At 39.9% G+C, this 27221-nt stretch overlaps 2 protein-coding genes across 3 annotated transcripts; one reads left to right on the forward strand and one right to left on the reverse strand.

The window, feature by feature from the left end:
• Positions 1–1556: 1556 nt before the first annotated feature.
• LOC112259244 (protein FAM83F-like) lies at positions 1557–9766 on the forward strand. The gene is made up of 4 exons (XM_042327899.1): positions 1557–2705; positions 7502–7669; positions 8744–8865; positions 8986–9766. Exons 1-4 carry the CDS (start codon positions 2235–2237, stop codon positions 9764–9766), a joined length of 1542 nt encoding a protein of 513 aa, XP_042183833.1. The 5' UTR covers positions 1557–2234.
• A 6106-nt stretch (positions 9767–15872) lies between these two features.
• LOC112258951 (cytohesin-3) lies at positions 15873–26899 on the reverse strand. 2 transcript variants are annotated; one of them, XM_042327717.1, is made up of 14 exons: positions 26713–26899; positions 26176–26242; positions 21910–21992; positions 21565–21629; positions 20905–20971; positions 18999–19117; positions 18787–18867; positions 18551–18663; positions 18192–18340; positions 17961–18072; positions 17704–17780; positions 17505–17576; positions 17029–17177; positions 15873–16845 (listed from the first exon to the last, which is right to left on the reverse strand). In XM_042327717.1, exons 1-14 carry the CDS (start codon positions 26716–26718, stop codon positions 16758–16760), a joined length of 1248 nt encoding a protein of 415 aa, XP_042183651.1. In that variant the 5' UTR covers positions 26719–26899; the 3' UTR covers positions 15873–16757. The 2 variants fall into 2 exon arrangements, with proteins under 2 accessions (XP_042183651.1, XP_024289393.2); XM_024433625.2 differs by having other exon boundaries at positions 26176–26284.
• Positions 26900–27221: the final 322 nt, after the last annotated feature.

The raw sequence follows: 27221 nt of genomic DNA on the forward strand, positions 1-27221 counted from the left end.
TCAGTGGTAGTTGAACTAAATTTAATCAAGGTAGTGTTTTCAGTAGTTATATAAAAAAAAAATCAATGTAACGTTGTAGTAACTACTGGAAATACACACTACTTTTTATTTCAAATAAAGTAAAATATGTGTGAAGTAGGCAATCGTTTCCATTCTTTTTCAGCATCAGATTTGCCTAATCCAATTACTACAGCGTTACATTGCAAAAAAAAAGGAATTATCTACTGAAAACACTACCTAGATTTGAATTTAGTCTTGCAATTTGTAGTCTATGACATTTCAGATTTACATATGAAAATTTTTCACAAACAAGTTTGGATGTAGTAAACTACGTTTCAAAGTAACTTTAGTTAAGTAAACTATATTTTCCTTAAGGGAAGCATTAGTGTAGCTTAACTTCTTCCAGAGTGAAGTAATTAGTGGCTTGGTAAACTAGCCTACAGTACCAGTCAAAAGTTTGGACACACATACTCATTCAAGGGTTTTTCTTTATTTTGTACTATTTTCTACATTGTAGAATGCTAGTGAAGACATCAAAACTATGAAATAACACATATGGAATCATGTAGTATGCAATAAAAAGTATTTTAGATTCTTCAAGTAGCCACCCTTTGCCTAGATGACAGCTTTGCACACTCTTGGCATTCTCTCAACCAGCTTCACCTGGAATGCTTTTCCAACAGTCTTGAAGGAGTTCCCACATATGCTGAGTGTAAGGGGTGCGAACTGGCCGCAGAGAAGACAGACGCAGGAGAGAAATAACTGTGTTTCCAACGGTGCAGTTTATTAACAAAACCCACCGGAAAACAGAATAATAAAATAAATGGGTACATAACCCAACGCACACCAGGACAGACGTGCACAATAAACAATCCCCGACAAGGACAAGAGGGGGAACAGAAGGTAAAATACACAACATGTAATGATGGGTTTGGAACCAGGTGTGATGAAAAGAGGATCAGCGTTGGCTAGAAGGTCGGTGACTTCGACCGCCGAACACCGCCCGAACAAGGAGAGGGACCAACTTCGGCGGAAGTCGTGACACAGCACTTGTTGGCTGCTTTTCCTTCACTCTGAAACGTTAAATGTTCTTCACATTTTCCGGATTGACTGACCTTCATGTCAAAGTAATGATGAACTGTAATTTCTCTTTGCTTATTTGAGCTGTTCATGCCATAATATGGACTTGGTCTATTACCAAATAAGGCTATATTCTGTATACCACTCCTACCTTGTCACAACACAACTGACTGGCTCAAACACATTGAGAAGGAAATAAATTCCACAAATTAACTTTTTACAAGGCACACCTGTTAAGTGAAATGCATTCCAGGTGACTACCTCATGAAGCTGGTTGAGAGAATGCCAAGTGTGCAAACCTGTCATCAAGGCAAAGGGAACCAGGTGTGAAGAATCTCAAATCTCAAATATATTTGTATTATTTTAACACTTTTTTGGTTACTACATGATTCCCTTTGTGTTATTTCATAGTGTTGATGTCTTCACTATTATTCTACAATGTAGAAAATAGTAAAATAAATAAAAACCCTGCAATGAGTAGGTGTGTCCAAACTTTTGACTGGTACTGTATATTTTCAGAGTAGCTTCCCCAACACTGCTGACCTGTGACCAAATGTTTTAAAAAAAATGTATGTCACAGAACCAGAGCATCCAAGAAAAGTATCCGAAGCACAGGGTCTGATAAATACATTTGGAATTTAACTGTTTTGGTTTTTGCTTTGAGTCATTTCATTTTAGTTGGCTAGACATTACAACATTATGTAGGCTAATTTATCTGTATTGAGTTCTATGTTAAACCTACAAGCCTATACACTACAGTACCAATGTGCTTTACGTGACACCACTCAATTCTTGGTTGGCCTTTATGGAAATTCAAAATAATCACATTCTCCATGTAAGAATTACCTCAACCACACACAAAGATGGCGCCGTACTGTATGGCTGCCGTCTTTGCTATTTTGTGATTATTGTTCCTTGTTTTATAGTAAACCTACTACTTATATCGATTACTGCATCGTTGGGAAAGAGTTTGCAAGAAAGCCATTTCACTGTTCTTGTGCACGTGACAATAAAACTTGACATTTGAACTCCTCCCCCTACTTTTTGAACGTCACCTGTGTACGCACCCAACACCTACAGGTAAAGGTGTATGCAAAGGAGAACTGCGGGGGAAGGAAGAATTAACGGTTGGAAAAATTCCGGATACCGCTGCTATGGCCGAGTCTCAGCTTCTGTGCATGGACGAAGATCATGTCAACGAAAAGATACCCGAATCCAAAGCAGAGTTCTACTACTGCGAGGAGCAGCGAGCCGCGCTCGAGCAACTATTGAAGAACGGTGATGGCGCGTTCAAGATGCGACTGAAAGAGGACAACGTCAGAGACTTTCTATCCGCCCGCGAGATTAAATGGATTCGAAAAACTTTTGATGAGTATGATTCCGGTAGTGAGTCCGAGAAGGGCGAATACGAAAAGGCTCAGGAGTCCAATGCAGACTCGGGGGTCCACTCCACATACTGGCCTCAGATGTCGGACACGGATGTCCCGCCGCTTGACATCGGCTGGCCAGGCAGCACTAGTTTCTATAAAGGTGTCACTCGAGTATCCGTTCATACGCACCCACCCAAAAACAAGGGGCCCCATATAAAAGAGGTTGTCAGGAGACTCATTCAAGAATCTAACAAGGTAATTACAGTTCTAATATAAATTGATAACGGCATATTACACGTGAATAACGTAGTTTACATACTTTTTTCTCAGCCCTAAATTATTGAGTGATGCCCTCACATTGTTCCCCCTCATTCTTTGTAGCTCAGAACAGTTTACAAATGACTTTGAATCCTGAGTCAGCATGACCCTGAATCATGCATTTGTGTTTTCATCTTGACAAGTTATAAAATGGGTTCTGTTAATTTAATGTAAACTTCTCAACACTACAATAGGACAGTTAGTGTCAGTTCTAGTGGCCTATTTATCAGGTCTGAATTTGTCAGTGTAGTTACTACAGTTGCTACATAGGCCTTGTGACAGCAACCTCCTTTTTTTGACATGAGGTTTTATTACCTGCTTGGTTTACTTCTCAGGTAGCCTAGTGCTAGAGCATTGGACCAGTAACCGAAAGGTTGCTAGATCAAATCCCGATCTCACAAGGTAAAAATCTGTCGTTCTGCCCCTGAACAAGGCAGTTAACCCACTGTTCCTAGGCCGTCATTGCAAATAAGATTTTTTTCTTAACTGACTTGCCGATTTAAATAAAGGTTAAAAAGAAAAAAAAGAGAAAGGGGAACGTGTCTAATTGTTCTTCATTGACCTACGGTGCCCTCAGAAAGTATTCATACCCCTTGACTTTGGCAGTCATGTGAATTCAACAAGAGATGTGTGTCCTTAAGGCTTAGAACAGCCAGGTCCTGGCTCAACTGAGGAGTCGTACTTGAGGAGTCGTACTGTAAAATGAACCAAGGCGATTAGCAACAATGTAAAACATCTACTTCTATTTTGATTTTATTATGAAATGAAACGATTACATAATTGACCATTGTTGATGATTAACTATTGATTCATGTTATGTTGTTATTATCATAGATATAGAACACTGATATGGTAATCTCAATCATCTTCATTTTCTCCCCTTCATCACGTCATTACGTTCTACAATGAAGGATCAACAGTTAACAGGAGTTTTGAAATGAATGTTCACAGTAGATGTCTAACTGGATGGAACACATGCAGTAGATAGGCATGTTGTAACAAGCAACGCCCCATGTGGAGGAGCTGGAAAGGCCAAACATTTCACAGTTCTAGATGTCAGACAGTTTCACATCAGAACCTGTAACAAGTCATTCAAAAGCGTTTCCCCAGCCTCACGTCAGTGTTTAAAAACACATCCACGCGACGCTTTCTCCTCCCACATCCACTGTAATTCAACTCACTCCATCAAGAGTCCCTCCCCCTCTAAATGGCTGGGTAACGTGTCAGTCATGCTGCCTGGGACTAAATGTCAGGAGGAAGAACACACATAACTCTGGGGTTAAGCTTGGCACAGGAGGACACGGCTATAGGGAAAGGAGATAAGCATGCAAACTTGAGCTTAAACACTGTGGGTGTAAGTAGCCCAAATCCAGATAAGAGACTGGAGTGTTTGACCAGGTTACAGTTAACTTCTCTGGAACAATGGAATAATGCATACTCACTTTACATTCACATTTTATCTCCATTTCATGCAATCTCAATGTTAATATTTTTTATCCTCGTAATGCAAAGTTGATTCTTGTCCATATCCGGTTTCTGGCTCTTCATTAGTCCACTGTTGACACAGTCCCAAAATGTTTTGCTTGTCAGCAGTCAGGTTTTCAAGATATTGAACATTCAAGAAGCAAAGTGTTATTTTCCACATCATCATGATGATGCACAAGATTGTGGGACTGTTTCAACAGTGGACTAATGAAAAAATACCAAAAGATGGTATTTCACTGAGAACAATGCAAATGATGGGTCATCGTTCACTCCTTGAGACAGGTTAATGATCTACTGACAGGGAAGACAAACCCGTGACCAGCTGTTCTGTGTGCATATGACTAGGTATGTCAATGAACTAAACAAACTGAAATCGTTGACAGGCCATCATTTTAAATACGAATTTGTTCTTAATTGACCTGCCTGTTAAAATAAAGATACAAAAAATAGAAAATAAAGGCCAAGCCAGGAAGTGACTCTAGCCTTACTATAAAAAGGCCTTCACTGTCCAATACTTTGTCATCACCACTCCTTTACCATTGTCAGCATAAGGTAGAGAGCATTACACTGTACAGTGTACACATTACACATTACAGTGTGGTACAGGACTAGGTCATAGTAATGCACCAGTGCTCACATTTCTTCACATGCAACGTTTGTGCTCCTGAAAGACAACCATTTCTGTTTTTACCTAAATGAATGCCATTCAAGGATTATAGGATTTACATTTCAATAACTGTGTGTGTGTGTGTGTGTGTGTGTGTGTGTGTGTGTGTGTGTGTGTGTGTGTGTGTGTGTGTGTGTGTGTGTGTGTGTGTGTGTGTGTGTGTGTGTGTGTGTGTTGTGTGTCTGTGTGTGTGTGTGTGTGTGTGTGTTGTGTGTGTGTGGTTGTGTGTGGTCGTATGTCTGTGTGTTAGAGGTCGACCGATTAATCGGAATGGCCGATTAATTAGGGCCGATTTCAAGTTTTCATAACAATTGGAAATCGGTATTTTTGGACACCGATTTGGCTGATTAATTTTGTACATTTATTTTACACCTTTATTTAATCTTTATTTAACGAGCAAGTCAGTTAAGAACACATTCTTATTTTCAATGACGGCCTAGGAACGGTGGGTTAACTGCCTCGTTCAGGGGCAGAACGACAGATTTTTAACTTGTTAGCTCGGGGGATTCAATCTTGCAACCTTACAGTTAACGAGTCCAATGCTCTAACCACCTGATTACATTGCACTCCATGAGGAGACTGCCTGTTATTCGAATGCAGTAAACCAAGATAAGTTGCTAGCTAGCATTAAACTTATCTTATAAAAAACAATCAATCAATCAATCATAATCACTAGTTAACTACACATGGTTGATGATATTACTAGTTTATCTAGCGTGTCCTGCGTTGCATATAATCGATGCGGTGCGTATCGTTGCTCCAATGTGTACCTAACCATAAACATCAATGCCTTTCTTAAAATCAATACACAGAAGTATTTATTTTTAAACTTGCATATTTAGCTAAAAGAAATCCAGGTTAGCAGGCAATATTAACCAGGTGAAATTGTGTCACTTCTCTTGCGTTCATTGCACGCAGAGTCAGTGAATATGCAACAGTTTGGGCTGCATAATTTGCCAGAATTTTACGTAATTATGACATAACATTGAAGGTTGTGCAATGTAACAGGAATATTTAGACTTATGGATGCCACATGTTAGATGAAATACGGAACGGTTCCATATTTCACTGAAAGAATAAACGTCTTGTTTTCGAGATGATAGTTTCCGGATTCGACCATATTAATGACCTACAGCTTGTATTTCTGTGTGTTATCATGTTATAACTAAGTCTATGATTTGATAGAGCAGTCTGACTGAGCAATGGTAGGCAGCAGCAGGCTCGTAAGCATTCATTCAAACAGCACTTTCGTGCGTTTGCCAGCAGCTGTTTATGACTTCAAGCCTATCAACTCTCGAGATTAGGCTGGTGTAACCGATGTGAAATGGCTAGCTAGTTAGCGGGGTACGTTTCAAACGTCAGTTGCTCTGAGACTTGGAGTAGTTGTTCCCCTTGATCTGCATGGGTAACGCTGCTTCGAGGGTGGCTGTTGTCGTTGTGTTCCTGGTTCGAGCCCAGGTAGGAGCGAGGAGAGGGGCGGAAGCTATACTGTTACACTGGCAATACTAAAGTGCCTATAATAACATCCAATAATCAAAGGTTAATGAAATACAAATGGTATAGAGAGAAATAGTCCTATAATTCCTATAATAACTACAACCTAAAACTTCTTACCTGGGAATATTGAAGACTCATGTTAAAAGGAACCACCAGCTTTCATATGTTCTCATGTTGTGAGCAAGGAATTTAAACGTTAGCTTTCTTACATGGCACATATTGCACTTTTACTTTCTTCTCCAACACTTTGTTTTTGCATTATTTAAACCAAATTGAACATGTTTCATTATTTATTTGAGGTTAAATAGATTTTTATTGATGTATTATATTAAGTTAAAATAAGTGTTCATTCAGTATTGTTGTAATTGTCATTATCACAAATAAATTTAAAAAATTGTCCGATTCATCGGTATCGGCTTGAAAATCATAATCGGTCGACCTCTATTGTGTGTGTGTGGTTGTGGGTCTGTGTGTGTCTGTGTGTGTCTGTGTGTGTACCGGTATATGATTGTGTGTGCGCACGTGTGTGTGAGGTGTCGGGGTTATTTATTGAATTTACACTTTTGCCTTTCCTTTGTCCTCTCTGATCTTTGTAAATATCAACTAGTCTGGTATTATTAAGCAGATTTATCAGTCACCTTCTCAAGCCTCTCAAATATTTTGACATCCTTCTGTTTGGATTGAAGTGGAAAAGTTGTCATAAGAAAATAAATCTTGACATTTTGGCTCAACTCGTTTTTCCAGTTAATTAGGGAGATTCTAATCTTACTCGAGCAATTGAACCACAAGTCTCCTGCTTTGAGTCCTTCAAATACACCCTCTGTATATGGCTTTCTTATTGTTATATAATTTTCTTGTTACTTTTAGATTACAATGATTTTTTTTCTCACTTTAGTTTATTTAGTAAATATTTTCTTATCTCTCTTTCTTGAACTGAATTGTTGGTTAAGGGTTTGCAAGTAAGCATTTCACGGTAAGGTCTACCTGTTGTATTCAGCGCATGTGACAAATACAATTTGATTTGATACAGAGATATCATCCCCCTCTGTTCTTCCTCTATAACAGCCCTATGTGTGATCCTCAGGTAGTAGCCGTGGTCATGGACCACCTTACAGACCTGCAGATCCTTCAGGACCTATTGGACGCAGCACAGAGACGAGGGGTGGCTGTGTACATCATACTGGAGGCTCGTGGTATGCCCCACTTCCTGGATATGTGCACTCGTTTACAGGTCACTGCTCTGCATCTACGGGTAAGACAGGGATGCTTTGGCAGGCAGTAGGCAACAAACAAACAGGAACAAGTGATAGTTAGCTATGGTATTACCATGTCATTACCATGTAAATAGCAGAGTGTCATGTGAATGGAAAGTGCAGCCACAACTTCTTGGCGGTAAAAAACGGAATATTCCTCTGGCCTATTATTTTATTATCATCCATATTGGCACACTGTCTATACTGGTGTAGGATCTTAATTTGAGCCAGTTTGCTACAGCAGGAAAATTATCCTGCAGCAACAGGAGATGGGAATTATTATGTGGATTATAATTCATGGGCATTTTTGTAGCGGTTGATACATTTTTCATAAGGGAAAATCAAGTCTGACATTTCAAAGTGGAAATTACAAACTTCAGAAGCCTCTTTAAACCTCAAATACACCACAAGTTAAAAATGTCCTGCAATGCATGAAAGTTCTCCTGCAACATGGTGATCAAATTAAGATCCTACATCTGTAGATGTTGATCTATGTAGATGAAAGCTTGTGCAGTAGATCTAGCCTATTTTATATGGAATGCTGGATAACCTAGTGTGTGTGTGTGTGTGTGTGTGTGTGTGTGTGTGTGTGTGTGTGTGTGTGTGTGTGTGTGGCCCTTCCAGGCCCTTCAAGGCCCTTCCAGTGTTGAGACTCTGTCATTGTTGTTTCATAGAAACTGCTCTTCATTGAGCCGAATACAATCCAGTCCTGTGGAACTTGATCCTTGACCAAACAAGTGTTAACAGCATAGGGTAGCATCCTTCTGACGTGTCTGTTTCTGTGTGTATGTCTCGGACAGTCTTTTTCACTCTCTCCAACTCACTCCCATTCCTTGCTCAGTAAATAGACCTGCCTCGACTGTATACTCAAGGGGTTTAACTCAACCCTTGCATCACCAGTTTCGGATTTGCTTACCTTGAAAGTTTACTTTGGTCGTGGGTGGTAACAGCACAATTTCCCTTAGTGTTTGATATGATACTGTTCAGTACTTGGAAGTCTGATAGTCACTGACTCATGGTTTATACTGTAATAAGGGCACCTGTCTAACTCAGTATCTGTGTGACTCTTTCAGAACCTGCGTGTGCGAACGGTGAAAGGTTCTGGGCTGGCCCTGTCATTTGGCAGGCTGCCCGGCTCTCTGTGCTCCAAATACATGCTGGTGGACGGAGAAAAGGTTATGTTTGGCTCTTACAGGTCAGTCATTTTCTCAGTCATACATTTCCACTCACATTCATTCAGCCAGAGCAAACATGATTTTTTCCTACTCTTTGAGCTTTGAGTCTGTGTCTCACTCTCTTGTTCTGTCATCTCCAGCTTCACATGGAGCTCCTCTAGGATGGACAGAAACACCATCACAGTAATGTCTGGGCAGGTGGTGGACTTCTTCGACAATGACTTCAGGGAAATGTATGCTGTATCTGAGAATGTGGACCTTTACAAGGAGTTCCACATAACCAAGCCTCCCATGCCTGCGCCGGTACGGAAGGTGGTGGTCCCCAAGCCCCTGTTGATGTCCACCTCCCGTTTCCAGGTGTCTCTAGGGGACTCTCGTGGGCAGGCTGACCAGAGGGTGCCTGCACATAAATACCACAACCCTAAGTATTCTCTGGTGGTGGGGAACAGTCTCGGGCTCACTGGGTCCTTACAGGACCTCTCCACACTCAGAGACTCACTGGGCGGTGGACTCGAACGGAACGGACTGTCGACGCTACTCCATGCCAAAGGGGGCAGTAGTGTGGAACTGGACATGGTCACTGTGAAGTCCCCCAGTTCTCCTGTGGAGGATGAGGAGGATGGGAAGGGAGGTTCGCAGAAGCACCAGGCCTTAGGTGGAAAGAAACAACGCAGTTCTTTCAGGCTGTTCCTGAAAGGCAGAGGATCCAATCACAACAGTGAGACTATAGAGGAGGATGGGGCCACTCCTTCAAGCCCCTCCTCCACCCGCCCAACCCCCTCCCCTAGCCGCCCAACCCCCACCCCTAGCCACCCAACCCCACCCCTAGCCACCCAACTCCCTCCCCTAGCCGCCCAACCCCCTCCCTTGCCCATCGAACCCCCTCCCCTACACGCCCAAACCCCTCCCCTACCCACCTAACCCCCTCACTTACCCACCGAACCCCCTCACCTTGCAACCCAAACCCCTCCCCTACCCACTCAACACCAAACCCTAACCGCACAAACCCCACCCCTACCCACTCAACACCCTCCCCGACCCGCCAAAACCCCTCCCCGACCCACCTAACCCCCTCCTCTACCCACTCAGAACCCCACTGACCATTTGAGATGGTAAAAACCTCCCCTAAATTTAAGAACAAACCTAAACTGCCACAAACCCCAATGACCCTCACCCAAGGAGAGGATCAACACCCTCCCATTTGTGGTTTTCATTTGTCTGCAAAGTCCCTCCCCGGACCCTTTGGTGGCTCATCCCCTCCTCTTTCCCGCAAAGTCTCAGAGATGAATAGCACTGCCACTGATGACTCATTTGAGATGGTAGAGAAAGGATCCCTGGGAAATTTAAGAACAAAAAGCCTTCCAAACTGCCACAATGTGGAGAAAGTATGTCTTACATGACCCATCAACAAATGACATGTCATGGCGGTATGTTGTTATATTCTACCATTTGTGGTTTTCATTTGTCTGCAATAGTCCCTCACGTGGACTCTTTGGTGGCTCATCCCTTCTTTTCTCCTTTCCCTCTAGGAAAGGGACACAAGAAGCCTTCCAAGAGGAACTGCATCCAGTCCTGACTTAAAGAGAGGGAGGACAGGATCAGCTGGGAGAGACAGAGCCAGAGGACATTTGAAGTAATTGCCATTATCAGATGCAGTATTAGATGTGGAGTAGAAGTATAGTGATTACATGTCATGGCAGGAGTATAGTAATGACATGTCATGGAAGGAGTATAGTGATTACATGTCATGGCAGGAGTATAGTAATGACATTTCATGGCAGGAGTATAGTGATTACATGTCATGGCAGGAGTATAGGGATGACATGTCATGGCAGGAGTATAGTAATTACATGTCATGGCAGGAGTATAGTGATGACATGTCATGGCAGGAGTATAGTGATTACATGTCATGGCAGGAGTATAGTAATGACATGTCATGGCAGGAGTATAGTAATTACATGTCATGGCAGGAGTATAGTGATTACATGTCATGGCAGGAGTATAGTGATGACATGTCATGGCTGGAGTATAGTAATGACATGTCATGGCAGGAGTATAGTAATGACATGTCATGGCAGGAGTATAGTGATTACATGTCATGGCAGGAGTATAGTAATGACATGTCATGGCTGGAGTATAGTAATGACATGTCATGGCTGGAGTATAGTAATTACATGTCATGGCAGGAGTATAGTAATTACATGTCATGGCAGGAGTATAGTGATTACATGTCATGGCAGGAGTATAGTGATTACATGTCATGGCAGGAGTATAGTAATGACATGTCATGGCAGGAGTATAGTGATGGCAGGAGTATAGTAATTACATGTCATGGCTGGAGTATAGTAATGACATTTCATGGCAGGAGTATAGTGATTACATGTCATGGCAGGAGTATAGTAATGACATTTCATGGCAGGAGTATAGTATTACATGTCATGGCAGGAGTATAGTGATTACATGTCATGGCAGGAGTATAGTAATGACATGTCATGGCAGGAGTATAGTAATGACATGTCATGGCTGGAGTATAGTAATGACATGTCATGGCAGGAGTATAGTGATTACATGTCATGGCAGGAGTATAGTGATGACATGTCATGGCAGGAGTATAGTAATTACATGTCATGGCAGGAGTATAGTGATGTATAGTGATTACATGTTATGGCATGAGTATAGTAATGACATGTCATAGCAGGAGTATAGTAATTACATGTCATGGCAGGAGTATAGTGATGTATAGTAATTACATGTCATGGCAGGAGTATAGTAATTACATGTCATGGCAGGAGTATAGTGATGACATGTCATGGCAGGAGTATAGTGATGACATGTCACGGCAGGAGTATAGTAATGACATGTCATGGCAGGAGTATAGTGACGACATGTCATGGCAGGAGTATAGTGATGACATGTCACGGCAGGAGTATAGTGATGACATGTCTCGGCAGGAGTATAGTGATGTATAGTGATTACATGTTATGGCATGAGTATAGTAATGACATGTCATGGCAGGAGTATAGTAATTTCATGTCATGGCAGGAGTATAGTGATTACATGTCATGGCAGGAGTGTAGTAATGACATGCCATGGCAGGAGTATAGTAATTACATGTGCTGCTCATTCTATGTACTACTGTAATGTTCCTTCGTGAGACTTGGTGTGAGACTGTGTGGACCGCCACTGCCTTATCAGTTAGAGTAGTGAGAGTCTTCAATGCCAGACCCACTGTTCCTTTAATATGAGCCTAATGTTGTTGTTTAGCAGGAGTGATTTGATACCACATACCAGTGAGTGTCTCCTGAGTCCTGCCCGTCTCAGATGGCATTCACCACCTGTGTCAGGGAAATGCCAATACAGACTTGATCGTTCAGTCATTCGATGCTTGAAAACTGATCTTATGTTACTGCTCACATGTCATAAGAAATCAACATGTTGTATTGCTCTTTCCTGTATCACTGTCATTGAAACGGCCGCTTTTAAACCTAAATAAATGGATGGCGTTAAAACCACATCTATCCCAGGTATAGATGTATTCTGAATGTGTCTATCCTTCAGGTTACTATGGAGAAGGAAAAGTGATCAGCTCTCTTCTCTCACACAAGGTATCACCTTACCAAGGGCACTTTGTTAAATTGTTAGTTGACTGGCCCTTATCTCCACTGGAGTGTGTAGTGTCTGAATAATGGATGTTGTTTTAACAGATCAGACACCAATCACACACTTCTGCTGTTAACATACAACATAATACATTGTCTCTAAACCTATGTGACATTATAAACATGTCACTGGTCCATGGCTATATCTGTCATCTTAATAAAAAAGAAGCAATAGGGACTAAGACATATTTTGCTTATTTTTTATGCATAGCAATTACAAAGAGCAAAGGACATTTTCTCATTGAAATTATAGTGTGTAGTCTTGTATATAAAAATGCCAAAGATGTATGGGACCACACGTACTTCATGTACTTGACTGACTTCATATCTCTGATGTGTGACTGTTGTTTTATATGAAATCATAATATAAAATATAACTTGTCTATTTTGTTTTGCAATCATTTATACAGAGGACTTAGATAGTTTTGCTAAATCAAGTTCTCTTCTCCACAGTCATGTGATTTTTTGTTTTTGGACATGATCATATTTTTCTTGCGCAACCTTTAGATAACATTTCCTACCACTATCTTATCTGTAGATTTGTCAAAGAAATGGACGACTGTGCAGGAGCTCCGCTTAATCATAACTCTGCTAGTTGTAGATATGGTTTGGGTGGGTATACAAATGTTTTGGCTGCCGGTATAATAAGTGCAATTGATAGCTGTTTTTTTTTCTCTCTTGGTGCATCAGTGTTTTTATTCCCACCCTTGTTTGAAGAGAAATTTATGTGAGAAGTCACTTTTACAAAAAGCATATAGACATTTCTTTGGTTCACTCTTGCCTGTAAAGCTTTAGGGAAAGGTTTCATAAGATTGTAGCCTATGCTTACTATACATTCACTCAAACGGTGTACTGCATATTGTGTGTGGACATACAGTACTGTATATTTAACTGTGAGTGAGAGAGGACTTACAACATATACATACTGTGTATATTACAGTAGCCCTCTTCATGGATGTTGCTGTCACACGTGGGGAGGGTTAGTGTATCACTCCCTGCATCAACTCTCTCCTCCCTGTATGTTTTGTCTCTCATATCTGCATAAGGGCTATAGTAACCTCAGAGCAGAACCACAGCCCTATGACAGACACACAGGAACTGATGTGCACAGGAAGGATGCTTGTGTTTTTCATACCACAGGTGCAGGCCTCATTTCACAGTAGAAATACAGCACTTAAAGGAAAACCCCATCCAAAAACAATATTTTGTTATTTGTTTCATTTGTCCATTTCTAGTCCCAAAATGTCCCAAAAAGTTTTCAAGATGAATAACTTTCAAAATAGAGAAACACAGCCAGTATGAGGCATCTTTCATCACATGATGCTAAAAACAACGCAGCACCTCAGTACACAGTACCTCAGGATGACCACATGACATGATTCAATGTTTCTTCATTAGGAGCTGTGCATTTGGGTTGCTAAAATATATTTTTCCCATGTCATGGGAGACATAAAGCATATGGATGAGTGGTTATTAAACTCTGACACCTAATAAGTATTGAAAACTGAAAACCAACAACAGATTATAATCTGGCACCATCTACTGGACATTTTAGAAATTCAAATAGTGATTCCTTTGATAATATCTTTGTGTTTTTCCTTATTTGTGTTGAACAATATCAGATTGATTACATTTGTATCACTAAATAATAAAAATGGTTTAAAACTACTTAATTTGATTTTACACTGAACAAAAATATAAACGAAACATGCAACAATTTCAAAGATTTTACTGAGTTACAGCTCATAAAAGTAAATCAGTCAATTGAAATTCATTACGCACTAATCTATGGATTTCATATGATTGGGAATGCAGATACACATATGTCAGTCACAGATAACTTTTAAAAAAGGTAAGGGTGTTTATCAGAAAACCATTTGCCTCATGCAGCATGACAAAACTTCTTCCCATAGTTTTTAAAGCTGTTGATTGTGACCTGTGGAATTTTGTCCCACTCCTCTGCTGTGCTAAATTGCTGGATATTTTTGGGAACTGGATCACGCTGTTGGACACATCAATCCAGAGCGTCCCAAACTCATGCTCAATGGGTGACATGTCTGGTTAGTATGCAAATCATGTAAGAACAGGGACATTTTCAGCTTCCAGGAGTTGTGTACAGATCCTTGCAACATATGGCCGTGCATTATCCTGCTGAAACATGAGGTGATGGCGGCGGATGAATGGCACGACAATGGGCCTCAGGATCTCATCATGGTATCTCTGTGCATTCAAATTGACATTGATAAAAATGCAATCGTGTTCGTTGTCTGTAGCTTATGCCTGCCCATACCATAAACCCACTGCCACCATGGGGCTCTGTACCCACACGACCCCATACACACTGTCTGCCATCTGCCCAGTACAGTTGAAAATGGGATTTATCCGTGAAGAGCACACTTTTCCAGTGTGCCAGTGGCCATCGAAGGTGAGCATTTACCACTGAAGTTGGTTAAGATGACAAACTGCAGTCAGGTCAAGACCCTGGTGAGGACGACGAGCACGCAGATGAGCTTCCCTAAAATGGTTTCTGACAGTTTGTGCAGAAACTATTTGGTTGTGCAAACCCATAGTTTCATCAGCTGTCCAGGTGGCTGGTCTCAGACGATCCCGCAGGTGAAGAAGCCGGATGTGGAGGTCCTGGTCTGGCGTGGTTACACGGTTGTGAGGCCGGTTGAACGTACTGCCAAAATCTCTAAAACGACATTGGAGGCGGCTTATGGTAGAGAAACAAGCATTCAATTCTCTGGCAACAGCTCTGGTGGACATTCCTGCAGTCAGCATGCCAATTGCACACTCCCTCAAAACTTGAAACATCTGTGGCATTGTGTTGTGTAGCAAATTTTAGAGTGGCCTTTTATTGTCCCCAGCACAAGGTTCACCTGTGTAATGATCATGCTGTTTAATCATTGATATGCCCCACCTGTCAGGTGGATGGATTATCTTGGCAAAGAAGAAATGCCCACTAACAGTGATGTAAACAAATTTGTAAAAAATAAAAATGTAGAACATTTTGAACTTTTCTGCGATCTTTTATTTCAGCTCATGAAACATGGGACCAACACTTTATATGTTGCGTATATATTTTTGTTCAGTATATATCTAAGAGATTTATGATAATAATAATAAGAAGAAGAAGGTGTATTACATTTGTAAAGCGCATTTCATTATACAGAATAAATATAAAATGTACAGGGAAACGGACACAAAGAACATGGCTGACGCTACAAGGGACAATGAAACCAATGAGCAGTGCAATCAACATAGAGCCCTCCTGAAGTGGAAGGTCTTCAGTCCCGCTTTTTAGGCCCGATTGATGTAATTATAATCTGCTACTATCTGTCATCTGTTGTGAAAGAAGTACACACATATTTATAATAAAATAAGCATGTATTATTTATTATTTATTCAACATTATTAAGGCATGTATACAGACGTGTGTATTATCACAGTCTGTACTTTAAAGGCAATGTGCAAAATAACTTTCTATTATAATACAGTATTTACAAAATACATATGTTAGGAGTTGAAAAATACATATTTCAAAAAATATTTACACAATGCCTCTAAGGCAATGGAAGAACGTTGCAACACTGAATCCGTGTTGAAGTTTTGTGTCCACGTAACAGGAATTCTATAGGCTTGGGAGAGGAAAAGGCTCGTAGTACAGAGGCTTACTAGGAACTGAAATCGCTGAGCCTGATGCAAGGTGAAAAGGTGGAGCATTTCCATAATGCTTACCTGATAGTTCCTTTGTTCTATGCTCATGGTACAGAATCAACTAGAACTATATACAACTACATTTTAGTAACTTTGCGTTATACATTACATGTTCAAATCTGTCCTTATAGAATGATGCATTATTCTTACAGTGCTACACACTTATTTTGGTTTGCACCTCTCTCCCACGTACTTTTAAATTCTTATTTCTAAGAAATATTGACAGAAATCCCTTTCTATTAGTAATTGAACAGACTGAGTGACTCTAACTTCAACCATAAAATTAGACCTACAGTATGAGATATGGGGAGTTTCTGGTTTGACAGCTTTAAACCACACACAGGTCACAATGATCTTTTTTCATTCTGAGTTACAGTATTGCACTAATGCTGTACTGTACAGCACTGTAACGTTAAGTGCCATGTCTATTTACTTGAACCAGTCTATCATTTCCAAGCATTTCTGCTACGGAGAGGGACCTCTACAGATCATTACCGGGCTCAATTCCCATGATGCTTTATATCATGTCTGATGTCTCAGTCCTGTGAAGCATTGTTGTTGTTGATGACTTTCCTCTTGCGCAATGACACCAGGTCATAGAAGGGATCCTTGGTGATACTTGCTCTGAGGGAAAGACAGAGAGAAGAATAAGACAAGTGTCCAAATGATAATCATCAAGTTCACTTTATCCTATTGATTGCCAGTTGTGTCTCCTGTGCCCGGACACAACTGTCATTTGGGATGTCATGTGTGAAGTGTATGGCATGTAGTACAGGTATGTGTTAAGCCTGGGTTGAGGTGTCTGACCTGATGGAGCCTATCCAGTCATCTCTCTCATCTGCTGTGGCTGCACTCATCCTGTAGGACTGGTGTTTCCCCTCCACCACCCTGCCTCCATTCTCTGTCTTGCAAGCCTTGATCTTCTGCCCTCTGGGGTTGTAGATCTCTAGACAGTACTGCTCACAATGAAGCAGACACATGCATACAAATGTTCACAAAACACATGCCCAAGCCAAATTACTGGTAATAACTTCTTTTTTTTTAAAGGAAATGATCCCATAGTATATTGGTCTAATTACTCCTCATCTTCCAGTTAAAACCTTCCTTTCTCATACGGATGCTATGAGTCATACGGAGGCTATGAATCATACAGTGCCGTGACAGCTAAGAGAGTAGCTTCTGTAATTGTGACTTCTGCACAGACTATGAGACTGAAACACCATAGAACAGGTGGCACTGCCATAAACCTTAGAAAGACGTATGCAGTCAGTGGAATACACTACCTGTTTGGTAGAGTCTTCTATCTCTCTCACACAGAGGTTCTCAAGGGGAATGATCCCTATGGGGTCTTTATCCTGAGGGAGGAGGAGAGAGAGATGCTTTGGTCAAGAACTATCACTTAGCAGTAACTACTACCATCTTTTATCCTAAATTCCATTACTGGCAAACCCTATGACAAAGTTGGGGGTATAGCATACTCACTGTGGTATACTCAAAGTAGTACAGACAGCTGTCTGTCAAAATAAACCACCGCCTCTTCCATGTTTTCACCCTTCCTCCTGCAGAGAGGAAAAGTTTACATTTCATTACACAAATAAAACGTTTAATCATGAAACTCTCCATCCAACACGCTCCATAAAGGAAATCAGATCATTCTGTGGTAAGCTTATTTTTAATGCTTGGTAATGGCACAATTATAAGACAATTCTCTCATCTAATGATATTGCTAATCATCTCACCCATTTTGAGCAGCCAACCCTCTTTGTCTGGGTTGAAGAAGGTGTGTGTGAGGTCGTTCCCATCATCCTCTGGAATTTTGAACGGCTCGTTCCGAATGCTCTCATAGAGTTTCTGGATTTAATGAGGTAGTAGATGAGAGTTACTGTAACTACAGCTACAGACAACAACCAAATAGGGGTCACATTCTGAGAGTGGAGTTAACTCCTGACCTCTGACCCCTGAAACCTCACCATGAGCAGGTCGTTGGGCAGGTCACCCCCATTGTTGATGCCTCTGTTCATACTGAAGAAGCGCTCCAGATTGGGCTTGTCCTTCACATTGGGGTTATGGAGACTGGTGTTCAGCATGATGACGGCAAAGGACAGGATGTAGCAGGTGTCTGTTTGAAACACCGACACATTTCCTTACTGTTTGGTCAATGATATGTATTTGCAACCTTAATCAGCATCACCTTTGTGAAATGATTTGAATATGCCTCAAAATGTACTCCTCAACCCCTGCCCCATCTGTCTTGCTGATCTGTCAGTGTAGGGAGTCAGCAGCATGGTAGAGGAGGCTGGTTCCTGTGCACTACAGTACTGTACAGTACCTGTTGACTGGAAGACCCCTGCATTACAGTCACAGTAGCGTGTAGCGAATGCCTCCATCATCCTATCAATCTTCTGGGCTTCTCCAGGGAGACGGAAACTCCACAGGAACTGCCTACAGGGATGAGCCAGGGAAGAGACAGGAATCAGACAGGATTGACTGTGGAAATGGAATATAATAATGAGAATATATTCATGTATGAGTGTAAGAGATACACCAGTGTAGTGCAGCACTAACCTCAGTGCCTGCACCAGATTCAGGTCGGAGAACTCGTGTAGTTCTACAAAGGCTTTCAGAGTTTGAAGGTGCATTTCCTCCCTGCATGAACACAAACAAGAGTCAAATCAGTGATATGGAGATTATTTTGATAATGAGTGGTTATGACAGTCATCATTATCCCCATCAACAAAGCCATCATTATCCTGGTCATGTTCAGAAGCATTGTGTACCTCTCTCCTAAAAAGTTCCCAATGGCTGTCTTGTTCAGTCCTTCCTCTTTGTATAGGAACTCAGCCACTGCCTCTGCTGTCCACTCCAACAGGTCATTGTCAACCAGGTACTGAATACCCTGGGGGAAGAGGCCATGACAAGTCAATGAACATGTATGAACTTGGAAGATATGTATGCATTAACGCATATTTGTATGTGGAATAAAAAAATTGCAGAAATCATAATGAGGTCCAAAGCACTGTGATGTGCAGTAGTGGTCATGCACATATGAAATATTCTGTATGCATTGTCTGCCATTCTGAGAGAGCCACTGGAAGCAATATATCTTCTTATATCTAAACAATGCAGAGCTTCCAGCTATAGAAACCAATGACCTGCTTGACTCGATCTCTAGCCTTTGCACACACCCACACATAGGCTTTTCTCCAGGGTGGTCATACAGGCCAGGCTTTTCTCCAGGGTGGCCATACAGGTCAGGCTTTTCTCCAGGGTGGTCATACAGGCCAGGCTTTTCTCCAGGGTGGCCATACAGGCCAGGCTTTTCTCCAGGGTGGTCATACAGGACAGGCTTTTCTCCGGGGTGGACATACAGGCCAATCTTGTCTCCAGGGTAGTCATACAGGCCAGGCTTTTCTCCAGGGTGGTCATACAGGCCAGGCTTGTCTCCAGGGTGGTCATACAGGCCAGGCTTGTCTCCAGGGTGGTCATACAGGCCAGGCTTATCTCCAGGGTGGTCATACAGGCCAGGCTTATCTCCAGGGTGGTCATACAGGCCAGGCTTGTCTCTAGGGTGGTTATACAGGCCAGGCTTTTCTCCAGGGTGGTCATACAGGCCAGGCAAGTCTCTAGGGTGGTTATACAGGCCAGGCTTGTCTCCAGGGTGGTCATACAGGCCAGGCTTATCTCCAGGGTGGTCATACAGGCCAGGCTTATCTCCAGGGTGGTCATACAGGCCAGGCTTGTCTCCAGGGTGGTCATACAGGCCAGGCTTGTCTCCAGGGTGGTCATACAGGCCAGGCTTATCTCCAGGGTGGTCATACAGGCCAGGCTTATCTCCAGGGTGGTCATACAGGCCAGGCTTGTCTCTAGGGTGGTTATACAGGCCAGGCTTTTCTCCAGGGTGGTCATACAGGCCAGTCAAGTCTCTAGGGTGGTTATACAGGCCAGGCTTGTCTCCAGGGTGGTGGTTATACAGGCCAGGCTTGTCTCCAGGGTGGTTATACAGGCCAGGCTTATCTCCAGGGTGGTCATACAGGCCAGGCTTATCTCCAGGGTGGTCATACAGGCCAGGCTTGTCTCTAGGGTGGTTATACAGGCCAGGCTTTTCTCCAGGGTGGTCATACAGGCCAGGCTTTTCTCCGGGGTGGACAGACAGGCCAATCTTGTCTCCAGGGTAGTCATACAGGCCAGGCTTTTCTCCAGGGTGGTCATACAGGCCAGGGGGACTTTATATTATGGTTTTGGCCTCTCGTCAGATGAGAGGAAAGGAGGGGTGTTTGTGGTTTGAGCAGGAGCGTGCGTCTCCGCTCCTCTTCACGGAACAGGATGTGGTTCTCTCGAGTTTTCTCTCCCCCTCTCTATGCCTCCGCACTGTTGCACTTCTGCACATAAGTCACGTCACTCGCTCAGCATTCATTTGTGTCAGATTATTTGTTCTGTCATCTTGCAGTTAACTATTTAAACTTCTAGCTGTGGCAAGCCTCCGTCAGTAGAGATGTGATAATTATACAGATTTTTACTACTTAAATTTTATAATTGAAGCACTTCACATTTCAGTACATATCTGATCCGTATGTATTTATGTTTAGTGTATTCCATATTGAGTAATGTTATGACTTTGTCTTACCAGAGAACCTCACCAGGAAAAACTAAGGGCTCTAATTACAGTGTGTGACATGAGCTCACCTTTTTAGGGTCCATGTTGAATTTCTTTTTCCCACTTAAGAACCTCTTGTTTCTCACAACATTTTTGCTGAAGAGAGACAAAGACAAAACAGAATAAATATTGACAAAGGATAATTACACCACTTTTGCCCATGAGCGTTATACTAGCTACAGTATGTGTCCACTGCATAAGAGATGACACACAGTGAGAGCGAGACAATTAAAGGAAGCTGGGGTTGTCCTGCCTGGAACATGTCTCAGTGTTTCATGCTGCTGACATATAAGAGTTTTACCACATTCCTGTAGCTGCTAGTGAAGAAACAGGAAACACACATATACAGAGGGGCCTTACAGATGGGGGGCAGAATCTGTTCTTGTTCTTGAAGACAACGCCCCCAGAGCCCACTTATAAGGACGAAGAGGTGATCACAGTGGGGGGGGGTGCCTCCATGCCTTTCTTAGTCTGAGTTAGGCAGGGAGTTAGGGAGGGATAGGACGTCAGAGGAGCCTCTTTGTCAAGATGGATGTCAGGGAGTATTGTTGATCTGGTGTTTGTGCTGTGATAGATTCAAAAGAAGCTACGACACACTGCAAAGTGTTACTGTAGCTAACTCTCCCACAGAGGAAGAGGCCTACTGGTCAATGGTAACCTATTGAGCCATTGTGCAATCTCTGACTTACTTCTCCTCGTCCGTCTCAATGTTGTGGATTTCCGTCATGACGCTGTCAATCTCCAACCTCAGCTTCTACACAAGGGGAAATTATGTCAAAGGGATGAGATGATAATATGTGCTATTTTAGCCATAGCTGACTCAAGCCCTTGGCACATACAGGGGTACAGGGTCAGTCAACTCATAAAACTGGATGTTTCTGAGATGTTATAACTTTTGAGGGAGGCTTTTGTGAATGTAATAACTGTTGTAGGTAATGTCACAATACAGTTAGTTTTATTCTGGCAAAATTCAGTTTCATAAAGCATTTTGACTGTACTAAAAGAGCCCTGGTTGAGAGCATGATTTACTGTACCTGAATGTCATCTAATAGGTCACTCTTATGAAACTTCATGGTGTCTATCTCCTGCCTCTCCATTGAGCTAAGCATTGTGGAAGCTGTATAATTGATTATACACACAAAAACAAACATACAGATGAAACCATCATTATCATCCAATGCATAAATGAAGCAGTCGGACAAAACCCCTGAGACCTAATTGAGACATCTTCCTGTATACACTGCACATATCAAAGGTGTCAGAAATGTGCCTTGACAACCACCCTCACACCAACCCTAGCATACAGTAACTCAACATACTGCACTTCTCAGCACTAGCTAAATATAACTGCTGAACTTCAGCTTTTTATAGAATGAGCCCCAGTAATGTCCATTAGTAAGTGATCTGCTCTAGTCTTGTCCTCATAACAGCTTCTCACGGTTTTTAGATGAGGGTTATTCATTATTCCCTTTTCAGGGTATAACTAGACAACACAACATTATAACTAGACAACACAACATTAACTAGACAATACAACATTATAACTAGACAACACAACATTATAACTAGACAACACACCATTAACTAGACAACACAACATTATAACTAGACAACACAACATTAACTAGACAATACAACATTATAACTAGACAACACAAAATTATAACTAGACAACACAACATTATAACTAGACAACACAACATTATAACTAAACAACACAACATTAACTAGACAATACAACATTATAACTAGACAACACAACATTATAACTAGACAACACAACATTAACTAGACAATACAACATTATAACTAGACAACACAACATTATAACTAGACAACACAACATTAACTAGAAAATACAACATTATAACTAGACAACACAACATTATAACTAGACAACACACCATTAACTAGACAACACAACATTATAACTAGACAACACAACATTAACTAGACAATACAACATTATAACTAGACAACACAACATTATAACTAGACAACACAACATTATAACTAGACAACACAACATTATAACTAAACAACACAACATTATAACTAGACAATATAACATTATAACTAGAAAACACAACATTATAAGTATACAACACAACATTATAATTACACAATAAAACAATATAACTAGACAATACAACATTATAACTAGACAATACAACATTATAACTAGGCAATACAACATTATAACTAGGCAATACAACATTATAGCTAGACAATACAACATTATAACTAGACAATACAACATTATAACTAGGCAATACAACATTATAACTAGACAATACAACATTATAATGACACAATACAACATTATAATGACACAATACAACATTATAACTATACAACACAACATCATAAATAAACAACACAACATTATAACTAGACAATATAACATTATAACTAGACAATACAACATTATAACTAGACAACACAACATTATAATTACACAATACAACAATATAACTAGACAATACAACATCATAACTAGACACCACAACATTATAACTAGACAACACAACATTATAACTAGACAATACAACATTATAACTAGAAGGTACAACATTATAACTAGACAATACAACATCATAACTAAACAACACAACATTATAAGTATACAACACAACATTATAATTACACAATTCAACATTATAATGACATTATAATGACACAATACAACATTATAACTAGACAATACAACATTACAACTGGACAATATAACATTATAACTAGACAATACAACATCATAACTAAACAACACAACATTATAAGTATACAACACAACATTATAATTACACAATACAACATTATAATGACACAATACAACATTATAACTAGACAATACAACATTATAATGACACAATACAACATTATAACTAGACAATACAACATTATAACTAGACAATATAACATTATAACTAGACAATTCAACATTATAATGACACAATACAACATTATAACTAGACAATATAACATTATAACTAGACAATATAACATTATAATGACACAATACAACATTAAAACTAGACAATACAACATTATAACTAGACAATATAACATTATAACTAGACAACACAACATTATAAGTATACAACACAACATTATAATTACACAATACAACATTATAACTAGACAATATAACATTATAACTAGACAATACAACATTATAACTAGACAATATAACATTATAACTAGACAATACAACATCATAACTAAACAACACAACATTATAACTAGACAATATAACATTATAACTAGACAATACAACATTATAACTAGACAATATAACATTATAACTAGACAACACAACATTATAAGTATACAACACAACATTATAATTACACAATACAACATTATAACTAGACAATACAACATCATAACTAAACAACACAACATTATAACTAGACAATATAACATTATAACTAGACAATACAACATTATAACTAGACAATACAACATCATAACTAAACAACACAACATCATAACTAAACAACACAACATTATAACTAGACAATATAACATTATAACTAGACAACACAACATTATAAGTATACAACACAACATTATAATTACACAATACAACAATATAACTAGACAATAAAACATCATAACTAGACACCACAACATTATAACTAGACAATACAACATTATAACTAGGCAATACAACATTATAACTAGGCAATACAACATTATAACTAGACAACACAACATTATAACTAGACAATACAACATTATAATGACACAATACAACATTATAACTAGACAATACAACATTATAACTAGGCAATACAAATTTATAACTAGACAATACAGCATTATAACTAGACAATACAACATTATAACTAGACAATACAACATTATAACTAGGCAATACAACATTATAACTAGACAATACAACATTATAATGACACAATACAACATTATAACTAGACAATACAACATTAACTAGACAATACAACATTATAACTATACAATACAACATCATAACTAAACAGCACAACATTATAACTAGACAATATAACATTATAACTAGACAACACAACATTATAACTAGACAATACAACATTATAACTAGACAACACACCATTATAACTGGACAATACAACATTATAACTAGACAACACAACATTATAACTAGACAATACAACATTAACTAGACAATACAACATTCTAACTATACAACACAACATTATAATTACACAATAAAACAATATAACTAGACAATATAACATTATAACTAGACAACACAACATTATAAGTATACAACACAACATTATAATTACACAATACAACATTATAACTAGACAATACAACATCATAACTAAACAACACAACATTATAACTAGACAATACAACATTATAACTATACAACACAACATCATAACTAGACAATACGACATTATAACTAGACAATACAACAATATAACTAGACAATACAATTTTATAACTAGACAATACAACATTATAACTAGACAATACAACATCATAACTAGGCAATACAACATTATAACTAGACAATACAACATTATCATGACACAATACAACATTATAATGACACAATACAACATTATAATGACACAATACAACATTATAAATAGACAACACAACATTAACTAGATAATACAACATTATAACTAGACAATACAACATTATAACTAGGCAATACAACATTATAACTAGACAATACAACATTATAACTAGACAATACAACATTAACTAGACAGTACAACCTTAACTCATAATACAACATCACCAAACTCCATCTATCTTGGCAATTAGATTGTTGAACACTATACTGTGAACAACGCCTCTGAACGTTATGTGATAGTCAGTAATGAGAACTTGAGGTATATAAAAGCTATTTGACAACAATATGTCTCTATAAAGTCAGGTGATGCTACAATAAAGTGAATAACATTCATCACTGTGGTAAAAGTGATCAAAACAAACCATTTGAATCCGTTGAACACTGCTGACTTCATACCACAGTGTATATAGGTCAAGGTAAAGAGACTGAAAGCACAATAGTCACTGTAGACTGTAGTGAATATCTATTGTGAAGACAGGTACTATATCAGTACACTTTCTTATTAGTGTATTTCATTTTCATTTCTCAAGTAAGATATTCACAGCAACAAGTCAAACCCCCATTGTCTACTGACACTTCAACACTTCATCATCTTACATAAAGACACCCATGTATTGTTCGTGGTGTTAATCCCCAGATAATATAGCCTAATTAGGGATGTTGTTCAATTGCAAAATGGACTGTAAAAACGTAAAAACCTTACATTTCCCCCAGAGGAAGCTGTCTTTTCTTTGGCTGCCCATGTTGAAGGTGTTGGAGAGAGACTGTGGCTGTACAGGAAACATGTGTCAGTGTTGAAGTCATGTAGCCTACTGCAAGAAGGGCAGTGTCAATAGCATCCTCAAAACATAATGAACTGACCACCTAAAGTCAGTGCTGTTACTGAAAAAAATTGCATATACTGCACAAGTAAGGAAGATGTGTGTGTGTGTGTGTGTGTGTGTGTGTGTGTGTGTGTGTGTGTGTGTGTGTGTGTGTGTGTGTGTGTGTGTGTGTGTGTGTGTGTGTGTGTGTGTGTGTGTGTGTGTGTGTGTGTGTGTGTGTGTGTGTGTGTGTGTGTATTGACTGGTGATACCAGTTCGAGATAGATCTAATGCACAATATCCATAATTATTCAGCAGTCAGTGTGAAAATGTAGCCAACATAAGTGACCTTAAGTCATTTGAAAATCCCTTGTGCTGAACTCAAACAACCACAGATTGAAACTCTGGGGAGACTAATAGATCAACCAACGGCTTACCTTCATAAATAGATGTATGAGGTCGTGAGAGAGTAATTACGTTCTGACAACACTCATGTAGACATGTACAGTAGATGGGAAGAGTGCTTCAGGCAGGGGTGGAAGCCACTTCTGACGCCCCAAATCAAGTACCATGCCCAGACCTGCGCAACTCAAACTGTCAGTGCGTTTGTAAATTCAATCTGGTGTGCCAGAGGGCGCTCAGTGTGCTCTGAGCGTTTGTTTCGCTCTTTGGGGAGGGGCGTTCAAAGCGCACACTGGACACTCTGGCCAAGGAGTAGAGTTGATCCGAGTGTTCTGACCTCACAATGGCAGTCAAGCACCCAAGCTAATAGGCTAAAGTTGGCTAGCTTCCTAGCTACTTCCAGACATGAACGAGAGAACGCCTCAATCTGACCATTTTACTCGCCCTAGCAAAGCTGATTAGGCTGTTTTCATGTTTTCTAGAGCGTTCGTGACTGTAACTTTGCTGATGGCAACAATTTAATAACGTTTTTTTCCCGACGTTT

This window comes from Oncorhynchus tshawytscha, linkage group LG09, assembly GCF_018296145.1.
Source record: "Oncorhynchus tshawytscha isolate Ot180627B linkage group LG09, Otsh_v2.0, whole genome shotgun sequence".
Classification (NCBI taxonomy): Eukaryota; Metazoa; Chordata; class Actinopteri; order Salmoniformes; family Salmonidae; genus Oncorhynchus; species Oncorhynchus tshawytscha.

What these genes read in the sequence shown, in the direction of transcription:
- LOC112259244 (XM_042327899.1), top strand. Translation starts at nt 2,235, where the DNA reads ATGGCCGAGTCTCAGCTTCTGTGCATGGACGAAGATCATGTCAACGAA. An exon ending in TCATTCAAGAATCTAACAAG is followed by an intron (nt 2,706 to 7,501) that starts GTAATTACAGTT and finishes TGTGATCCTCAG; the next exon opens with GTAGTAGCCGTGGTCATGGA. An exon ending in GTTATGTTTGGCTCTTACAG is followed by an intron (nt 8,866 to 8,985) that starts GTCAGTCATTTT and finishes TGTCATCTCCAG; the next exon opens with CTTCACATGGAGCTCCTCTA.
- LOC112258951 (XM_024433625.2), bottom strand. Translation starts at nt 26,257, where the DNA reads ATGTTTCCTGTACAGCCACAGTCTCTCTCCAACACCTTCAACATGGGC. An exon ending in AATCTGGTGCAGGCACTGAG is followed by an intron (nt 18,664 to 18,786) that starts GTTAGTGCTGCA and finishes TCATCCCTGTAG; the next exon opens with GCAGTTCCTGTGGAGTTTCC. An exon ending in GGGTTGGCTGCTCAAAATGG is followed by an intron (nt 17,781 to 17,960) that starts GTGAGATGATTA and finishes TCCTCTCTGCAG; the next exon opens with GAGGAAGGGTGAAAACATGG.